The 18,432-nt window shown below is 48.5% G+C and overlaps 1 protein-coding gene across 1 annotated transcript in view; it reads left to right on the forward strand.

The window, feature by feature from the left end:
- The first annotated feature begins 1,053 nt into the window (after positions 1-1,053).
- LOC128973024 (organic cation/carnitine transporter 2-like) overlaps positions 1,054-18,432 on the forward strand; it is a 33,362-nt gene continuing 15,983 nt past the window's right edge. The window contains exons 1-3 of the mRNA XM_054389202.1: positions 1,054-1,446; positions 13,035-13,138; positions 17,018-17,172. Of these exons, the coding sequence (XP_054245177.1) occupies positions 1,054-1,446; positions 13,035-13,138; positions 17,018-17,172 (652 nt within the window). The remainder of the gene's footprint in view (positions 1,447-13,034; positions 13,139-17,017; positions 17,173-18,432) is intronic.

Consider the following 18,432-nt stretch of genomic DNA (forward strand, 5'->3'; position numbering starts at 1 on the left):
GGATCTCTCCAGAGGAGACTCCTTAATTTCTCCAGGGCTCCAGCACCCTCTCAGCAAAGTTTATATTTTCTATTCTAAGGCTCAGGATATTATTTATTAACCATAGGATCTGTCAAGCATTTGTTGTGTGTTCCCTCAGAAAAGCATCATGGTCAGTAAAACCTTTTCACAGCCACAATCCTGCTGAAGGGTAGATGGAAGTTGTAGGAAGATGCTGCTGGAGATGGATACAAGGTGAGGAACCATTTAACAGGCAGGCAGCAGAGTAACGATTCGATCCATCTCAAGCCCCATTTCTTTACCCTTTGTGCAGTAAATAAGGGATGTGACACCTGGATTAACGGGATACCTCTGACAAGGAGTCCCCAGAGGGCAAGGGACAAGCCACTAAGCTCGGTCAGGACCGGGAGCTTTGCGGCGAGCTGGTAAGTGGCCCCGCATCAGGGCCAAAGCGATGCTTGCCCGGACCCGGCAGCCGAGTCCTGTTTGGACGGGCAGGGCGCACCGGTACGGGCGGGCAGAGCCTGTGTGCGCTGCCCGGCATCTCTCTGGGTCGCCTCCTCCTGCCCTCGCTGCCAACACCAGCCCGAGGCACTGCCCCTGTCCTTCAGGCCGCCGACAGCGCGGCGGGGAAGCGAGGCCAGGACAAGGCAGCTCCCCCCGCAGGCGGCGCCGGGCCCAGCCTCGCCTCCACGGCCGAGCCCCCGCCGCGCCTCCTGCGCACGCGGGCCGAGGGCATGCCGGGAGCCGGCTGTGGGGCGGCCGCGCCGGGCTGGGCTGGGCTGGGCTGGGCTGGGCCGGGCCGGGCCGGGCCGGGCCGCGCCGCGCCGCGCCGCGGTGACTCCCCGGCGACCCCGGGCTGCCCCGCGGCTCCGGCAGCCGGCTCCACCTGAGGGCCCTCCGCTTGCAAAACCCCACCCCCGGCCGCTCCCCCGCCGGCCAGGCCCGGCCCATGGCGAGGAGCTCGGCGGGCTGCACTGCGGCTCGGGGCGGCCGCTTCCTGCCCGCGCCAGACGGGCCCGCAGGTAGCGGCGGCCGCAGTTCGGCCGCGCCATGCGTGACTACGATGCGGCCACCGCCTTCCTGGGCGAGTGGGGCCGCTTCCAACGCCTCGTTTTCTTCCTCCTCAGCGCCAGCATCATCCCCAACGGCTTCAACGGTCTCTCCATCGTTTTCATGGCCGGGACCCCCGAGCACCACTGCGCCGTGCCCCCCGAGGCCAACCTGAGCGCCGAGTGGCTTAATGCCAGCATCCCGCTGGAGACGCAGGGCGGGCAGGCGGCTCCGAGCCACTGCCGCCGCTACCGCCTGGCCGCGCTCCGCAACTTCTCGGCGCTGGGGCTCCGGCCGGGCTCCGACGTGGAGCTGAGCTCGCTGGAGCAGGAGCCGTGCCTGGACGGCTGGGAGTACAGCCGCGACGTCTACCACTCCACCATTGTCACTGAGGTGCGGAGGCTTGGAGAGGGCGGCGGCGGGAGTGGGGCTCTTCCGCAGCGAGAGATGCGGGCAGGATGCTCCGGGTGTGCCAAGAAGAAGAGTGTGATTATGGTGGCAGTGGTGTGGCTTTCCCGTGGCTTAGGGCATTTGCCGGGGCATCACCCTTCTGCTCGGTCTGCCAGGCTAAATTTGACATCTGTTTGCTTCCACTCGCAAAAGTGGTCTCCAAACACAGCTCGTTTCCTAAACCAGTGTGGCATGTGTTCGGTTACTGCTTAAAGGGCTTCATCGGTATCTACAGGTGGCTTGGAGCAAGGGAAAGCACAAGGACAAGGGGTTCAGCTCTCTCGGTGGTTCATAGATGCCTCTTTGAACTCAGGAGATCAAAATGGTTTGCTTCCCTTATGCAAAAAGGTGGTCGAAGTCACCCTGAGCTGCACAAGGTGCAGGCGGGTCGCCCTGAGATGTGCAAGATGCAGGTATTCAGGGAGCCCTGATGCTGTGTCCAAAAGGACCTTGAGCTTTGCTGTTTGTACATGATGCCTCTCTTTTAGCCATGTCCACTGCTTTGGTGTCCTCAGTCATGTGCTGGGACAGGTGACGTTCTTGTCTGCTCAGATACACCTGGCAAGTCAAGTCTCTGGTCAGGACAACCAAGCAAAGTTGAAGCTGTGCTGGTTGTCCCTCTTGTTTTAGGTGGGAGCTGTGCAGGCCCGCAGGTGTTGGTTGTCTTAGACACAAGGAAATGGATTTTGAGGAATACTTGAATTTCAGAATAAGGCTTTTCAGGAGGCTGACAAACTATTTGTACAGTCCTGTGGCTTCTTTGTGCCTGTGAACCAGTTTGACAGAGCTGGAACTGTATTTGCAAAATGGGTTGTGATGGGTGTTTGGATAGTGAGTGTGAGTACTTGGTGACTGTAAGCTGTTCTGAGCACAGAAATCTTTTTCAGGAGGAGGACTGGGATGAGGAAGGGAGCATGGGAGAGGAGCCATGGTGGCACAGAGTGGCACGGAAACGGTGGCACTGGAGTTGTTGGAAACTTCCTTTGCTCACACAGCAGCAAGGGTGTGAGTGGTTGTGACAAGCACAGGGTATTGCCTCACTTGTTTTGAAAGAACTGTCTTCCTGGAGAAGAAACATCTCTGAAATTCTAGACCCTGGTCATTGCTGAAACGTAGCTGTGGAAGGCAGAGGTGTCCTTAGGACATCTTCTCAGGGTGAACATACAAGTTTTGTTCCCTGTTTTGTATCCCTTATGATAATAGTTGACCTGGTTTAGCCATGACTTCAACCAGTACTTTGTCTTGAGCTTCTTTGCTGAGCTTTGGCATGGCGTGAATGAAAATGCCTTGGGCTGTCAGAATATCATCCAGGAGTTTGATAATCTCTAAGAAACAGGAGCTGTTAACATGCTGAGCAGCTCTGGCCTGTTGTCCCGTAGGGGTTGGCAGAGGTTTTGTGTCTGTGGGAGGTAAATGTTTGTCTGCCCAAACATTATGCATAGAGGCAGTGTTTGGTGTTTTTTTTTTTTTTTCTCCTTTCATGTTAATGCTTCTGAGGCAGTTTTGCAAGAAGCTGTGGCCTTCACATGCTTGCAGGCTTTCAATGTTAGACTTGTTTAATTTCATGGCATGCTGCTGCACTGCTGCTTTTATGATTCACTAATCTTGTATTTGGTTGCATGTCTCTAACTCGTTGAATAGTCATGAGGACCTTTGTCCCAGATTTCCTAGGCACTGGGAGGGGGAAGGGGAGAATTATTTATTTATTTCTCTTAAGAAAGCTTTTCTGCTGAATCTCTCAAGACTCTAGAGAAAGTCCTTGTTTATGGTTCTGCTTTCCAGGGGAGACTTCAAATGAAAGGGAACTCAGTGTTTTTACAGACTTCCTTTTCTCACAGGGGCTAACAGCAGAAGGTTGTTATTAACCAGTCTGCAGTATTTCACCAGCTCCCTTGTAATAAAATCCCTCTCTGTCTTTTATTTTTTGAAACGGAAAAGAAAAGCTTTGCTCTGGCTCAAGAAGCCATCTGTGGCTTTCTTGTTCCTCCCTAAGTCCCATAAAAAAAGCATGTAGGAGTAGTAGAAGTTCATATGTGGTAGTAAAAGGAATGAAGCCAAGGGTAATTAAGGGAAAAGGCCAAGTTCTTCTGCCATTCATATCTTTATGGGGCTGTACTGAAGAACTGGGAACAGGCTTGAGCAGTGGAGTCAAGAGCATGAATGGACTAGAAATATGATATAATGAGATGATGTTAGATGATAGAGCATATCCAAACACAAACAGACACCAAATTTTGTACACATATATTCATCCTCAACCTCTAAAAATGTGCTGTGGTGTTACTCATCAGTTTGAAATCAGCTCAGGGCGGGTGGTGAGCTCCAGAGCTGTGTGTGTGATTTAAACTTCTTGTGCTCTTAACAAGCTTCGGGGACTGTTTGGCTTTGGCAGAGGAAGGATGTGCATGGTGGGATTTGCTCAATGTCCTGAAGCTTGGTGTGGGGCTGGCTCTGTGTCCTGGACAGACGAGCAGGGAGAGAAAGTTCTGGCCAGATAAAAGGTTTCTGTTCCCAGCACATCAAGGATTCAGGTGTCCTACTGTGCTGTCAGACCCTCATCCTGGAGATCAGTGGGTTGTGGCAGACCTTCAGGAAGCAAGCAGAGGTTGTGGCAATTACATGTGAATGGGCACAGTGGTGCAGCGTAGCTGTCAAACTCGAGGTTTGGATGTTCACCCTTTGCTGGAAGGCAGAGGGATGTATTGTTTTGCTTTACCAGAATAAAACCACCACCTCATGCTAGACATTAAAGAAGGTGCCAGTATGTTTTCACTGGACAAGGGACAACAGATACAAAGTGGTACACAGGAGGTTCTACCTCAACAGGACGAAAAAGGCTTCTTTACTGTGGGGATGCTGTAGCCCTGGAGCAGGCTGCCCAGAGAAGTCTCATTCTCTAGAGACTTCCAAGACCCATCTGGAGGCATTCTTGTGTGACTTTGCCTAGGTGATCCTGCTTTGGCAGGAGGGTTGGACTCAAAGATCTCCATGTCCCTTCCAACCCCTACCATTCTCTGATTCTATGGTTGTTATTTCCACAGGCTTTTCTAAGAGTGGAGCCAGCAGCTGGAGGGTTGATCAAGTTCATGTTGCAGAATCACAGAATTGTGTTGGTTGGAAGAGACCTTTAAGACCATCAAGTCCAAACATTAACCCAGCACTGCCAGGTCACCACTAAACCATGTCCCTCAGCACTAGATAATCCAGGTTCAGCTCTCACCAAGCTCCTCATTCATGTTAGTCACCTCCCTTATTCCTCATCTTCTAAAACTGGTCCACCTTCTCTCTTGCTGTAGGCTAACACCTGCTTGGTTTTCTGGCCAAAGTGCCTATTGACAACTTCTCAGCCCCAGGAGCTGATAAAGCTTTGGAAAGACCTTTAGGTGCTTTGCAGGTACAAAATCTTAATCTTAATAGGCTTGTCAGAAGAAGGGAAAAAAGTCAAGTTGTCATTTAATTAATGTCTGACAGAGATGCCAAAGCAGCTCTAAACAACTGAGGCTTTCATGCTGAAAGGTTCAAGAATCATACGAGTCACAGACTGGTTTTGGTTGGAAGGGACCTTACACATCATCTAGTTCCAACCCCTACTAGACACCTCTGACTAGACCAGGTTGCTCAAGGCCCCATGTAACCTGGCTTTGAACACTTCCAGGCCTGGAGCCTCCACAACATCTCTGGATAACCTGTTCCAGTGCCTCCCCACCCTCACAGGGAAGAATTTCTTCCTAATGTCTCATCTAAATCCAGCCTCTTCCAGTTTGAAGTCGTCACTCCTCATCCTGACACTCCATGCCTTTGTAGTGAGTCCCTCTCCAGCTCTGCTGTAGCTGCCTTCAAATGCTGAAAGGCCACCAGAAGATCTCCATGGAGCCTTCTCCAGGCTCCACAACCCCAGTTCTCTCAGCCTGTCAATAAAGTACATCATGCAGGGCTCTTTAGTCTGCAGAGGAGAAGGCTGAGTGGGATCTTACCAATGTCTGTAGATATCTGAAGGGTGGTGTCAAGAAGGGACCAGGCTCTTTTCTCTGGTGCCCTGTGATAGGACAAGGGGCAGTGGATACAAACTGGAAGTTCCACTTCAACATGAGGAGATACTTCTTACTGTGAGGGTGCTTGAGCCCTGGAGCAGGCTGCCCAGAGAGGTTGTGTAGTCTCCTATGGAGAGATCCCAAGCCCACCTGAGTGTGTTCCTGGGTGATCCTGCTTTGGCAGGGGGGTTGGACTCGGTCATCTCTATTGGTCCCTTCCAACCCTGACCATTCTGTGACATTTCTGACCTTGCAACATCAAATAGGGTTAGTGTTATTGAAGTTGACATGGGTGACATGGAACCAGTGCTCTTCTAGAGGTGCTGTGGAGTATTAATGACAGGGTAATGTCCCCCACAGCACCATCCTTACTTTGAGATTACTGCTCAGCTCATGTTTCTCTGGTGTCCCTCCCTTGTTTCCCTTTCCTCCAGCCACCTCAAAAACGTGATGTGTGGGGCAGAGTTAGGTTTATGTACCAGAATTACAAAGTATTTGGCACTTTCCTTCCTGTTCTGTGTAAGTTTTACCTCTGTGAAAAAAAACCAAAACAACCAACTACAAGGAGAGAAACTGAACAGAATGTGTGGTTTGGAGATTCAGCCTTCTGTTTACATTTAGATAATGATCTTTAAGGTAGAACTTCCCAGTATTTGGAATAGACAAATGTCTTTTCAGAGGAAAGGGTGTTTAATAACACAGCTCTCAAGCAAGCAGGGGCTATTTCTATGGATATAAACAGGACCAGACTCTGAATCAAAGGTTCTAAACACTCAGTCGTGAGACTGCAAGAGTCGTCTGAGGAACCTGCCTCTACTTGCAGAGAGAAACAAGTGGTAAGAGAAGGGTACAGCATATTGGATTGGCTTCAAAAATTCTTGCTTAACATGTTGATTTTCAAAAAAAGAAAATATTAGCACATGGGACTATCCCACTTCACTTTTCAGTCATGCATGTTACTCACAGAGAGAGGAAAACAGTTTAACAAAAGCAAATAAAGGAGTGTTGGCCAAGAAGGTCAACAGCACCCTGGCCTGGATCAGCAATAGTGTGGCCAGAAGGCCTTGGCAAGTGATTGTGCCAGGCACTGCTGGGGACACACCTTGAGTGCTGGGCTCATTTTTGGGGCCCTCACTCCAAGAAGGACATTGGGGAGCTGGAACAGGTCCAGAAAAGGGCACTGAAGCTGGTGAAGGGTCTAGAGAGAAAGTCCTATGAGGGACAGCTGAGGGAACTGGGGTTGTTTAGCCTGGATAAAAGGAGGCTGAGGGGAGACCTCATTGCTCTCTTCAATTCCTTGAAAGGAAATTGAAGTTGGGGAGGGTTTGTTCTCTTCCCCCAAGTAGCAAGTAACAGGATGAGAGGAAATGGCCTCCAGTTGCACCAGGGAAGGTTTAGGTTAGGCATGAAGAATAATTTCTTTCCCAAAGGATTGTCGATACCTGGAACAGGCTGCCCAGGACAGTGGTAGAGCCCTCATCCCTGGAGGTATTTAAAATCTATGTAGATGTGGTGCTGAGTGACATGGCTTAGTGTTTGATTAACATTTGGACTTGATGATCTTAAAGGCCTTTTCCAATCAAAACAATTTTATGATACTGTGATATAATGGAGCTGTAAAAATCCCTTTTCCCATAAACCTTTTCTTTATATAAAAGGGATGTAACAGAATGAGGCTCTCAAAGCTTTTATATTTGTCACATTTCATCTTTGGTTTGGGTTCTGGTGATGGCATCAGGGAAATACAAGCACTCCTGTGGTGGGCCAGATGTCTATCATCTGAGAAGCAGACTTGTTTCAAGTGAGGTTGATGGCCTTGTAACTACTTCTGTGGCTTCCCAAACCTTTTTAATGGTGGTACATAATTGTTTGTTGTGATGCTCTATCCCAAGAACTTTTGGTCTTCTCAAGAGCTCCTCTGTACTTAAGACTTGCAATTTCCATGTTAGGAGGCATTAAAAACACTGGGCAAATTTTGCACTTCAGTAGGACAGGGAATTTTGTTAGAATTTTGTTATCTCTTCTGGCAGGAAGGTTGGACTGGGTGATACAGGGGACAGGCTATGAGAGCTGGGGCTGTTCAGTCTGGAGAAGAGAAGGCTCTGGGAAGACCTTAGAGCAGCCTTCCAGTACCTGAAAGGGGCTACAAGAAAGCTGGGCAGGGCCTTTTTACAAGGGCTTGTATTGATAGGATGAGGGGGAATGGATTGAAGCTGGAAGAGGGTAGATTTAGACTGGATATTGGGAAGAAATTCTTTACAGTGAGAGTGGGGAGACACTTGAACAGGTTGCCCAGGGAGGCTGTGGATGTCTCCTCCCTGAAGGTGTTCAAGGCCAGGCTGGATGAGGCCTTGAGCGACCTGAGCTGGTGGGAAGTGTCCCTGCCCATGGAGGACTGGAAACAGATGATCATTAATGTCCCTTCCAACCCAACCCATTCTATGGATCTATGTCCTCTCCAACCCCTATCATTCTGTGAGTCTGTGTGATATAATTGCAGTGAATGAAGCAGGGTGAGGGGTCTGCATCCTTGTCTGGATGAAATCCACTGCAGGATGTACAGGTGGTAATTCATGAAGTGCCAGCCCTCCTTTGGAGGCAAGTGGTATCCTGCACATGGGGTGGATGAGGAGCCTGGACACAGGAATTTAGCTTTCAAGGCTTCAGAGTGCTTGGAGGATTGATATTTAGCAGTTGTGGTTGGCAGTATCTTCAGCTGGACCTGTAGCATCCTCTTTGCTGCACTTACCTTGCAGTTTTAATTTGAAGGTTGTTCCACAATTAAGGGTTAAAAGAATTCAAGTATTTCATCTTGAAATCTGGATTTCCTTCTGCTTTGTGTGAAAATTATAGGGGAGCTTTCTTTTTGGGTAGGGCAGTTGCAGCAGTGTTGAGTTTAACATTGGAAAGGTTTGAGATAGCCTACAGGAGATGCCAGTCCAGCAAGGCTGACACACTTCTGCCTGTGCTGGGTAGAGTGAGTCCAGCTAAACTGTCAATAATCCAACTTGTTTGGGTTGTGCTGTGATAAAAAAGGCTGAAAACTAATAACATGTGGGTGGGGAGGGCCTTGTGTTCAGGGAAGGGAGGAGATCTGAGGGGTGAGAGTTTCTATTCTCACTTCTGTAACTAGGCTTGCCCTATAGGAAGGGATTTGGAGACGTGGCTCCATGGAAGAGATGAATCAGAACATGGAAAGTGCTTTCCTAAAGAGGAGTTGCAGTGATGGCTCTAAATCCCCAGGACCATTTCATGCTCTGGCCCCAAACTTGTGCTCAGGAAGCAACTGCTTCAGTGCCATTCCCTTGTGGTGTCCCTCTGCTTCCCCCCAGGCTGTCCATGTTTTCTGCCTGTGTCCTCACCAGCAGCTGGTATCAGCCAGGAATCCATTCTGGAGGTGCATAAAGAATCATAGAATTGCTTTAGTTGGAGAAGTCCTTTCAGATCACTCAGTCCAGCCATTCTCTAATTCTACCAAGGCTGGTGCTAAACCCTGGCCCTCAGCACCACATCTCTGCCTCTTTGAAACACCTCCAGGGATGGGGATTCAACCACCTCCCTGGGCAGCCTGTGCCAGGCTTTGAGAACCCTTTCAGGGTAAAAATTGTTCCTCATGTCCAACCTAAACCTTCCCTGGTGAAACTTGAGGCCATTTCCTCTTTTCCTATCACTTATTCCTTGTGAGAAGAGCCCAACCCCCACCTGGCTCCAACCTCCTTCAGGGAGCTGTAGAGAACAATGAGGTCTCCCTTCAGGCTTCTTTTCTCCAGGCTGAACAACCCCAAGTTCCCTCAGCTGCTCTTTTCCAGACCCTTCACCAGCTTTATTGACCTCCTCTGGACCCACTCCAGCACCTCAATGTCTTCTTGGAATGAAGGCCCTAAAACTGAACCCCAGCACTCAGTGGGGTGTAGCCTCCCCATTGCTGAGTGCCCTTTGTGCAGAATTGATTATAGCTGTTAGGTGTGAAGCTGCTGCTGAGAACGTGATCCCAACCTGGTGAATTGTTTGGGCAGTAACTACAGCCCAAAGTGTCTGCAGTCTGAGTAAGAACATCAAGAAAGCTCCAGCAGAAGGATGTGTTCTTCCTCTGCAGTTGTGCTAAAGCTGAGTGAGAGTGCTCCATGCTGTGCTGTGAGGTGTGGGTGATGAGGAACTCCATGCATCACAACCTCAGGAGCTGCTGCTGCAAACAAAGCTGCAGTGTTTGTCTCCTCTTCCCTGCTCCCTTGCTGACATTAACCTTTATCTTGTTCCACTGGGGCAAAGGCCACTCCAGCTAGCAGCCAGCTCAGAGGATACCAAGAAGAGGAAATAGCACAACTGGGTTATGCCATGCTGTGTCCCAACAGCACTGCCAGCAGCAGAGTTTAATCACTAACTGCTCCTGGGACACTCACTCTGCCACGCTGGTCCAACAGTGATGCTTCAGTGACTTCTTGGACAACAAAAAGAGCAACGAAGCTGGTGAAGGGTGCAGAGCACACCTCTTGTGAGGAGTAACTGAAGGAACTGGGGTTGTTCAGCCTGGAGAAAAGGAGGCTGAGGGGAGACCTTCTGGCTCTCTACAACTCCCTGAAAGGAGGTTGGAGCCAGGTAGGGGTTGGTCTCTTCGCCCACCTACCAAGTGATAGAGGAAGCAGGAACAACCTCTGGTTAGATCAAGGAAGGTTTAGGTTAGACATGAGAAACAATTTCTTCCCCAAAAGAGTTGTCAAGGCCTGGACCAGGCTGCCCAGGGTAGCAGTGGAGTCCCCATCCCTGGAGGGTTTGAAAAGCCACACAGCCACATCACTCAGCTGTGGTGCTGAGGGACATGGTTTAGTGGTTCAGACATCAAACCACAGCCAGAGTTATCCAAGGAGGGGTTAAAAAGTGACTTGAAGATGGTTTCGAGTTGGGAAGAGGTGCACTTTGTTTGCTTCCATGACCTTTAAAAATGATAATGATGAGTTCATGAGATCATTTAAGGATTGATAGCTGAAGTTAAACAACTGGGGTTGTTTAGTCTGAAGAAAAGGAGGTAGAGGGCAGACCTCATTGCTCTGTACAGGAGGTTGGAGTCAGCTGGGGGTTGGTCTCTTCTCCCTAATATCAGGGGATAGAACCAGAGGAAATGGCCTGAAATTGTGCCAGGGGAGCTTTAGGTTGGAGATGAGTAACAACTTCTTTCCTGCAAGAGTGGTCAGGCATTGGGGCAGGCTGCCCAGGGAGGTGTTGGTGGAGTCACTATCCCTGGAGGTGGGGACATGGTTTAATGGCCATGGTGGTGTTGATGGTTGGACTCAATGATCTTCGAGGTCTTTCCCAGCTGAAAGAATTCAGTGATTCTATGAGATGGGAATGGCAGAGAGCACAGTGCTGATGTTCCTACGTGTGGCCCCACCACCATGTTGGGAAGGTGGAGCTGGAACATGCAGGAGCAGATCCTCAAGAGTTTCAGTACAAATCCAAAACAACTGAGAGGAAAACACACTAATTATTTGTAATTGGGGAGCAAGGGAGATTAGTTATTTGGGTCAGGGTGAATGTTTTCAACTTTTTAAATACAGATTAAAATCTAGAAGTTTCCAGCCCTTGGAAACAGCCCTGCAGGAGCTGTTTGAATAACTGAGCACAGGAGGGTTTGGCCTCACATCAGAAACATTGGCTGCCTCCTAATTCCTCTCCCATGGGGCTGCAGCACCTCCTGCCCTCTGCCAGGGCAGAGCCCTGGGAACATCTCCAGTTACAGCATAGCAGCAAGGTAGGGGACGAGGCCTCCCTGCTGGGTTTTGTTCTTTCTTCTCATGTTTGCACACTTTTATTTCTCCCCAGAAAACCAAAATAAAACAAAGACTCTTTCAATAACAGCTGTTGGTGTAGACACAAAAATAACAGGAGGGTTGTTTCAGAAACACCAGGCTGGAAACTCTTGCAATCTTCATTTAATGATTCTTATTTTCTTCTTCTTTTTTTATTGTTTTCATTTTGAAAAGCTTGGTTTGCTTTGGTGTACATTTCAATTTGTGTTCCAAAGATTATAATTGATGCTAGTTATGTTGCCAGTGAGGAGTGAACAGGCTCCAGTCTCTCTCAAAACCAAATTAAAGTGAAATAAAAAAGGCTTTTTCCTTTCATTTCCTCCATTTGTCTTCCATTAGAAATGTGAATTTTTAATGGCAGGCTTTGCCATGTGCAGGGAAATCAAGTTTGGGTCTGTTCTCACTCCTTCCAAACCCAGCAGCAGGTTAAGATCCTGCAGCACCTTTAAAAGGGACCTGAACAAAGTGCAATATGAAATGATGAGTTGCTGTTGCCCATACATGTCAGGGAGATACCACAGCCATCAGTTTTGATGGTACCAGACTGGGAGGAGTGGCTGGCACCCTCTCAGGCTGTGCTGCCATTCAGCCAGACCTGGACAGCCTGGAGAGCTGGGCGGAAAGGAACATCATAAAGGTCACCAAGGGCAAGACTGGAGTCCTGCACCTGGGGAGGAAGAACTCCCTGCACCAGCACAGGTGGGAGATTGACCTGCTGGAAAGCAGCTCTGCAGAGAGGGACCTAGGAGTGCTGCATAGTGAACAACAAGTTCACTATGAACCAGCAATGTGCCCTTGTGGCCAAGAAGGCCAATGGGATCCTGGGGTGCAGTAAGAAGAGTGTGGCCAGCAGGTTGAGGGAGGTTCTCCTCCCCCTCTACTCTGCCCTAATGAGGCTACATCTGGAGTATGGTGTCCAGTTCTGGGCTCCCAGTTCAAGAGAGACAGGGAGCTGCTGGGGACAGTCCAGTGGAGGGCTATGAAGATGAGGGGCCTGAAGCATCTCTGTGAGGAGGAAAGGCTGGGAGCCCTGGGGCTGTTGAGCTTGGAGAAGAGCAGCCCCAGAGGGGATCTGAGCAATACCCAGCAAGAGATAAAAGGGGCAGGGGGCAAGGGGATGGGGCCAGACTCTTGTCAGTGGTGCCCAGTGGCAGGACAAGGGACAGTGGGTGCAAACTGGAACCCAGGAGGTTCCATCTGAACAGGAAGAGAAAATTCTTTTGTGTGGGGATGCTGGAGCCCTGGGGCAGGCTGTCCAGAGAGGTTGTGGTGTCTCCTCTGGAGAGATTCCAAACCCACTTGAACACTGTGATCCTGGGCAAGCTGCTGTGGGTGCCCTGCTTTAGCAGCGGGGTTGGACTGGATGATCTCCAGAGATTGCTTCCAACCTCTGTTGTTCTGTGATTCTACAATCACCTGTGTCAAGAAAGCTACACAGGCCACCTCTGGAGGTAGTGCTGGGGCCTCAGCAGGACCCTTCCAACGTGGCCTGTGGCATGTGGCCTTTGCTTCTGCTCTCCACGTCCCTTCCTGACATTTTTATGGAGCCGCATCAGTGCCATGGGTTAGTTATTAATGTCTCTTGTGAAGGTCTTCTGTCCAAAGGGTACATTTTCATCCAGACTTAGCCAAGATGTTTAGAAGGGGAAATCCTGTTTATTAGAAGACTTTTCATGTTCTCTCTCTCTCTCTGCAGTGGAATCTCGTCTGTGACAACGACTGGAAGGAACCTTTGAGCACCTCCCTGTTCTTTGTGGGTGTCCTGCTGGGCTCTTTTGCATCAGGACAGCTCTCAGACAAGTAAAGTATACATACCAGAGCTTCTGGCTCTTTGTTTGGTGTTGGGTTCTGAGCAATTCTTAGGGGTGAAGTTTGCTCTGAGTGTCTTTCTGCACCTACTATCTACCACATCTTTGTTCTGTGGCTGAGCTGAAACCTACACAGAGTGTGCAGAGTAAACCTGAGCTAGGACAGAACGTTACAAGGTTTGTTAGTTGGGGTTATCTCTACCTGTTTGTTTTTTCAGCAAAATCACTTCTGGAACAAGCTGAGTTTATTCCAGAAAACAGGTGTAGGAGATAAGTATCATCTGGTAAAATATAGGTCAATGACATTCTCTTCTAATGACTTTGGACTATGTGCAGAGAGATCCTTTTGGCCTCTTTTCCTTTTTTTTTTTTTTTTTTAGATCTAAAATTCTCTTGTGATAAACACCCATAGCTTTTCTTCCTCATGGATTCATAGAATGGTTTGGGTCAGAAGGGACCTTGAAGATCATCCAGTTCCAACCCCCTGCCATGGGCAGGGATACCTTCCACTAGACCAGGGTGGTCAAGGCCTCCTCATCAAATGCAGCATCAAGTCTGGTGATTTGCATTTGTGGAAGCTGCAGAGCACTCCAGAGAAGTAAGGCCTCCTTCTTTATCAGTGCAGACATGAAACAAAAAATCAGACACTATTAATTTTTATGACGTTCACAGAATCAACCAGGTTGGAAAAGACCTCAGAGATCATCAAGTCCAACCTATTACCTAATCCCTGACACCTCCTGACAATTAAACCATGGCTCCAAGTGCCAGGTCCAAGCTTTATTTGAAGACCTCCAGGGATGGTGACTCCACCACCTCCCTGGGCAGCAAATCCCATGGCAAATTACTCTTTCTGTGAAGAACTTTCTCCTCACCTGGAGCCTAAACTTCCCCTGGTGCAGCTTGAGACTGTGTCCTCTTGTTCTGCTGCTGGTTGCCTGGGAGAAGAGACCAACCCCCACCTGGCTATAACCTCCTTTCAGGTAGTTGTAGAGAGCAATAAGGCCTCCCCTGAGCCTCCTCTTCTCCAGGCTAAACACCCCCAGCTCCCTCAACATCTCATAGGACTTATTGTTTGTTTTGGGTTTTTTAAAGCTCAGTTTTTCTAACTGCCTAGGATTTGTTGTGCAGTGTGCTGTCCTCCTGATTCCCAAAGGAAAATATGTGGTCTCTAATTTCTTGATTTACTTGTTGAGTTTGTTTCTTTGGAACATAATCCCTATGCCCCAAGCCTTGTAACATCATTCAGGCCATTGCATCTTGTCCTATCACTTGTTCTCTGGGAGAAGAGACCAATGCCACCTCACTCCAACCTCCTTTCATGTCTCCCCTCCAGAAGGTCTCCCCTCAGCCTCTTTTTCTCCAGGCTGAACAACCCCAGTTCCCTCTGCCAGTCCTCCCCAGCCCTGTTCCCCAGACCCTTCATCAGATTCGTTGCCCTTCTCTGGACCTGCTCCAGCCTCTCAATGTTCTTCTTGGAGTGAGGGGCCCCAAACTGAACCCAGTATTTGAGTTTCAGCCTCACCAGTGCCCAGTACAAGGGAACAATCACTCAATCACTTCCCTGTCCTGATGGCCACACTATCACTGATCCAGGCCAGGATGCTGTTGGCATTCTTGGCCACCTGGGCACACACTGTGTGTGCCGTGTAGGCAGCAAAGCCTTCTGATGGTATGGGGCTGCCCAAGCCAAGACATCAGCACTGACTCTTCGAGTCACTCAGTGTTAGTTTGAAGAGACCTTTGAGATCGTCCAGTCCAAACAGTAACTCAGCACTTCAAACAGCTCAATGGGTTGGGTTTAATTTTCTCCCCTCTTTCTTTCTTTCCTCCCTTCTCCCCTCTTTCTTTCTTTCCTCCCTTCTCCCCTCTTTCTTTCTTTCCTCCCTTCTCCCCTCTTTCTTTCTTTCCTCCCTTCTCCCCTCTTTCTTTCTTTCCTCCCTTCTCCCCTCTTTCTTTCTTTCCTCCCTTCTCCCCTCTTTCTTTCTTTCCTCCCTTCTCCCCTCTTTCTTTCTTTCCTCCCTTCTCCCCTCTTTCTTTCTTTCCTCCCTTCTCCCCTCTTTCTTTCTTTCCTCCCTTCTCCCCTCTTTCTTTCTTTCCTCCCTTCTCCCCTCTTTCTTTCTTTCCTCCCTTCTCCCCTCTTTCTTTCTTTCCTCCCTTCTCCCCTCTTTCTTTCTTTCCTCCCTTCTCCCCTCTTTCTTTCTTTCCTCCCTTCTCCCCTCTTTCTTTCTTTCCTCCCTTCTCCCCTCTTTCTTTCTTTCCTCCCTTCTCCCCTCTTTCTTTCTTTCCTCCCTTCTCCCTCTTTCTTTCTTTCCTCCCTTCTCCCCTCTTTCTTTCTTTCCTCCCTTCTCCCCTTTCTTTCTTTCCTCCCTTCCCCTCTTTCTTTCTTTCCTCCCTTCTCCCCTCTTTCTTTCTTTCCTCCCTTCTCCCCTCTTTCTTTCTTTCCTCCCTTCCCCTCTTTCTTTCTTCCTCCCTTCTCCCTCTTTCTTCTTCCTCCCTTCCCCTCTTCTTTCTTTCCTCCCTTCTCCCCTCTTTCTTTCTTTCCTCCCTTCTCCCCTCTTTCTTCCTTCCTCCCTTCTCCCCTCTTTCTTTCTTTCCTCCCTTCTCCCCTCTTTCTTTCTTTCCTCCCTTCTCCCCTCTTTCTTTCTTTCCTCCCTTCTCCCCTCTTTCTTTCTTTCCTCCCTTCTCCCCTCTTTCTTTCTTTCCTCCCTTCTCCCCTCTTTCTTTCTTTCCTCCCTTCTCCCCTCTTTCTTTCTTTCCTCCCTTCTCCCCTCTTTCTTTCTTTCCTCCCTTCTCCCCTCTTTCTTTCTTTCCTCCCTTCTCCCCTCTTTCTTTCTTTCCTCCCTTCTCCCCTCTTTCTTTCTTTCCTCCCTCCTCCCCTCTTTCTTTCTTTCCTCCCTCCTCCCCTCTTTCTTTCTTTCCTCCCTCCTCCCCTCTTTCTTTCTTTCCTCCCTCCTCCCCTCTTTCTTTCTTTCCTCCCTCCTCCCCTCTTTCTTTCTTTCCTCCCTCCTCCCCTCTTTCTTTCTTTCCTCCCTCCTCCCCTCTTTCTTTCTTTCCTCCCTCCTCCCCTCTTTCTTTCTTTCCTCCCTCCTCCCCTCTTTCTTTCTTTCCTCCCTCCTCCCCTCTTTCTTTCTTTCCTCCCTCCTCCCCTCTTTCTTTCTTTCCTCCCTCCTCCCCTCTTTCTTTCTTTCCTCCCTCCTCCCCTCTTTCTTTCTTTCCTCCCTCCTCCCCTCTTTCTTTCTTTCCTCCCTCCTCCCCTCTTTCTTTCTTTCCTCCCTCCTCCCCTCTTTCTTTCTTTCCTCCCTCCTCCCCTCTTTCTTTCTTTCCTCCCTCCTCCCCTCTTTCTTTCTTTCCTCCCTCCTCCCCTCTTTCTTTCTTTCCTCCCTCCTCCCCTCTTTCTTTCTTTCCTCCCTCCTCCCCTCTTTCTTTCTTTCCTCCCTCCTCCCCTCTTTCTTTCTTTCCTCCCTTCTTTTTTCTCTTTCCTTTACCATGCTGCTCTGTGGCCAAGAAGGACCACAGAAGACAGTGCTCTTTAGATGAGAAGGACCATCTGATACATTACATTTTATATTACCTTCTCCTCAAGATTTGCCTCCCTGCTTATCTTATCTGTGTGAAAAGAATAGCATTGCAGCACTTAACTAGCAGCCCCTTGGAATATTATCTCCTCTTGACCAAGGGATTTTATTTTTAATGTACTCAGAATAATTGTGCCTGTGTCACCTTTCCTGAAGCTTTTTGCAGCTGCTTTGTATCTCCCTAAATATTTCTGTTTCTGAAGATTTTTTCATGCTGTCGTATAATTATCTGTCTGCTTTTGTTTGTTTGTGTTTTTTTTTTTTTTTCCCTTTATTCAACCTCTCCATGGAAGGTTTGGCAGGAAGAATGTGCTGTTTGCAACTCTGGCAATGCAGACTGGCTTCAGCTTCATACAGGTCTTCTCTACCAGCTGGGAGATGTTTTCAGTGTTATTTATGCTGGTCGGCATGGGACAGATCTCCAACTACGTGGCAGCATTTGTTCTGGGTATGAAAGTCCTGCTGGGCATGAAAGTCCTGCTGGGCACAGTATGTGTTCTTTTGCCTTGTGCTTTTCCTGCTCCCTTTCACTACTGGCTTAGCCTTGATCTGCTTTGCCAAGCACCACTGTTAAGGGTGTCCTCTCACTGTGCATGGATAAATCCTCCTCTCCTTGGAAATTCCTATTTGACAGAGGTGCAATCTGATTGAATTCTGTGTCTTACCATCCTAAAAAGAAAAAAAAAAAAAAGGACAGAAATTGATGATTCAAAACAAAGTCCATCTTGTAGTTGGAGAGATCAGATATGTAAGGCATGATTCTTCAGGGATTTCTGCTGTCTATTGTAGGCCTATTTGATTTTAAAACTTGCAGAAGGAAAAAAAAAAAGAATGAGAGTTACAAAATCTCCTTCAAGCAGCCCACAGTAGAGATTTAAATGGCATAATGATTTTTGACTAAGGTTGTATTTCATCATGGGAATGTAAATTATCTGAGATTGCAAAAAAAATTCTCTCTTTTATTGATGTGATTTCCAGTGACCTCAGTGTCCAAACCACCAAATGTTGGCAAGAAATCCTTTCTCTGGGCCAAAGCCGGGTAATATGGCTGTGAGAGCAGACACACTGCTGCCCTTCTGTAGTCTTCTTTCATTTCTGTGGAAATGAGGAACATTTTTTTTCTTCTTAAGTCTCTTGCTTTGCAGATCCCAAGGCATTTCGAAGGGGAGCATTGCCCCCTTTTTATGCATTTCATCCCACTGCTAGGTCTGGCCTTGGTTGGTGACCTACCATGAACTCCACATGGGTACACAGGAAGGCTTTTTGGCTAGTAGTTAGTCTTTCAGAAGGTGATAGAGGTCAGGAACCTAATTTAGGTTCCCTGAATTTTATCTTTTAGAGAAGGTGATCTCCATAAGCTGCAGAGGACCCTAAAGAGCTTGAGCTGAAGTTAACTCTTGGGAATGTTTCGTAGTATTTTGGGTGGTTTTAGCTCCCCAAGTAAAATTGTGAGGTTGTAAGAGGGTAGAATTATAGAAGTATTAGTTATTGTAAGCTACAGAAACACTGTGTGGCCCAATTCTCTTCCTTTTATGCATGTGATTACCTGGGTTGATGGAGGATCACTACATGAAGCAAATCTATGTTCCCCCTTGACTGCCAGAGGGTATTAAATGCTGTAGCTGCCTGGTGTGGCATGTTTCAAAGCCAGCTGATAGAGCTATTTTTGATGAGTGGGTTGCTCCGGAGTTAAAATCCTAACCCTCAC

The sequence above is a fragment of the Indicator indicator genome, chromosome 18 (genome assembly GCF_027791375.1).
Source record: "Indicator indicator isolate 239-I01 chromosome 18, UM_Iind_1.1, whole genome shotgun sequence".
In the NCBI taxonomy this organism is placed as follows: Eukaryota; Metazoa; Chordata; class Aves; order Piciformes; family Indicatoridae; genus Indicator; species Indicator indicator.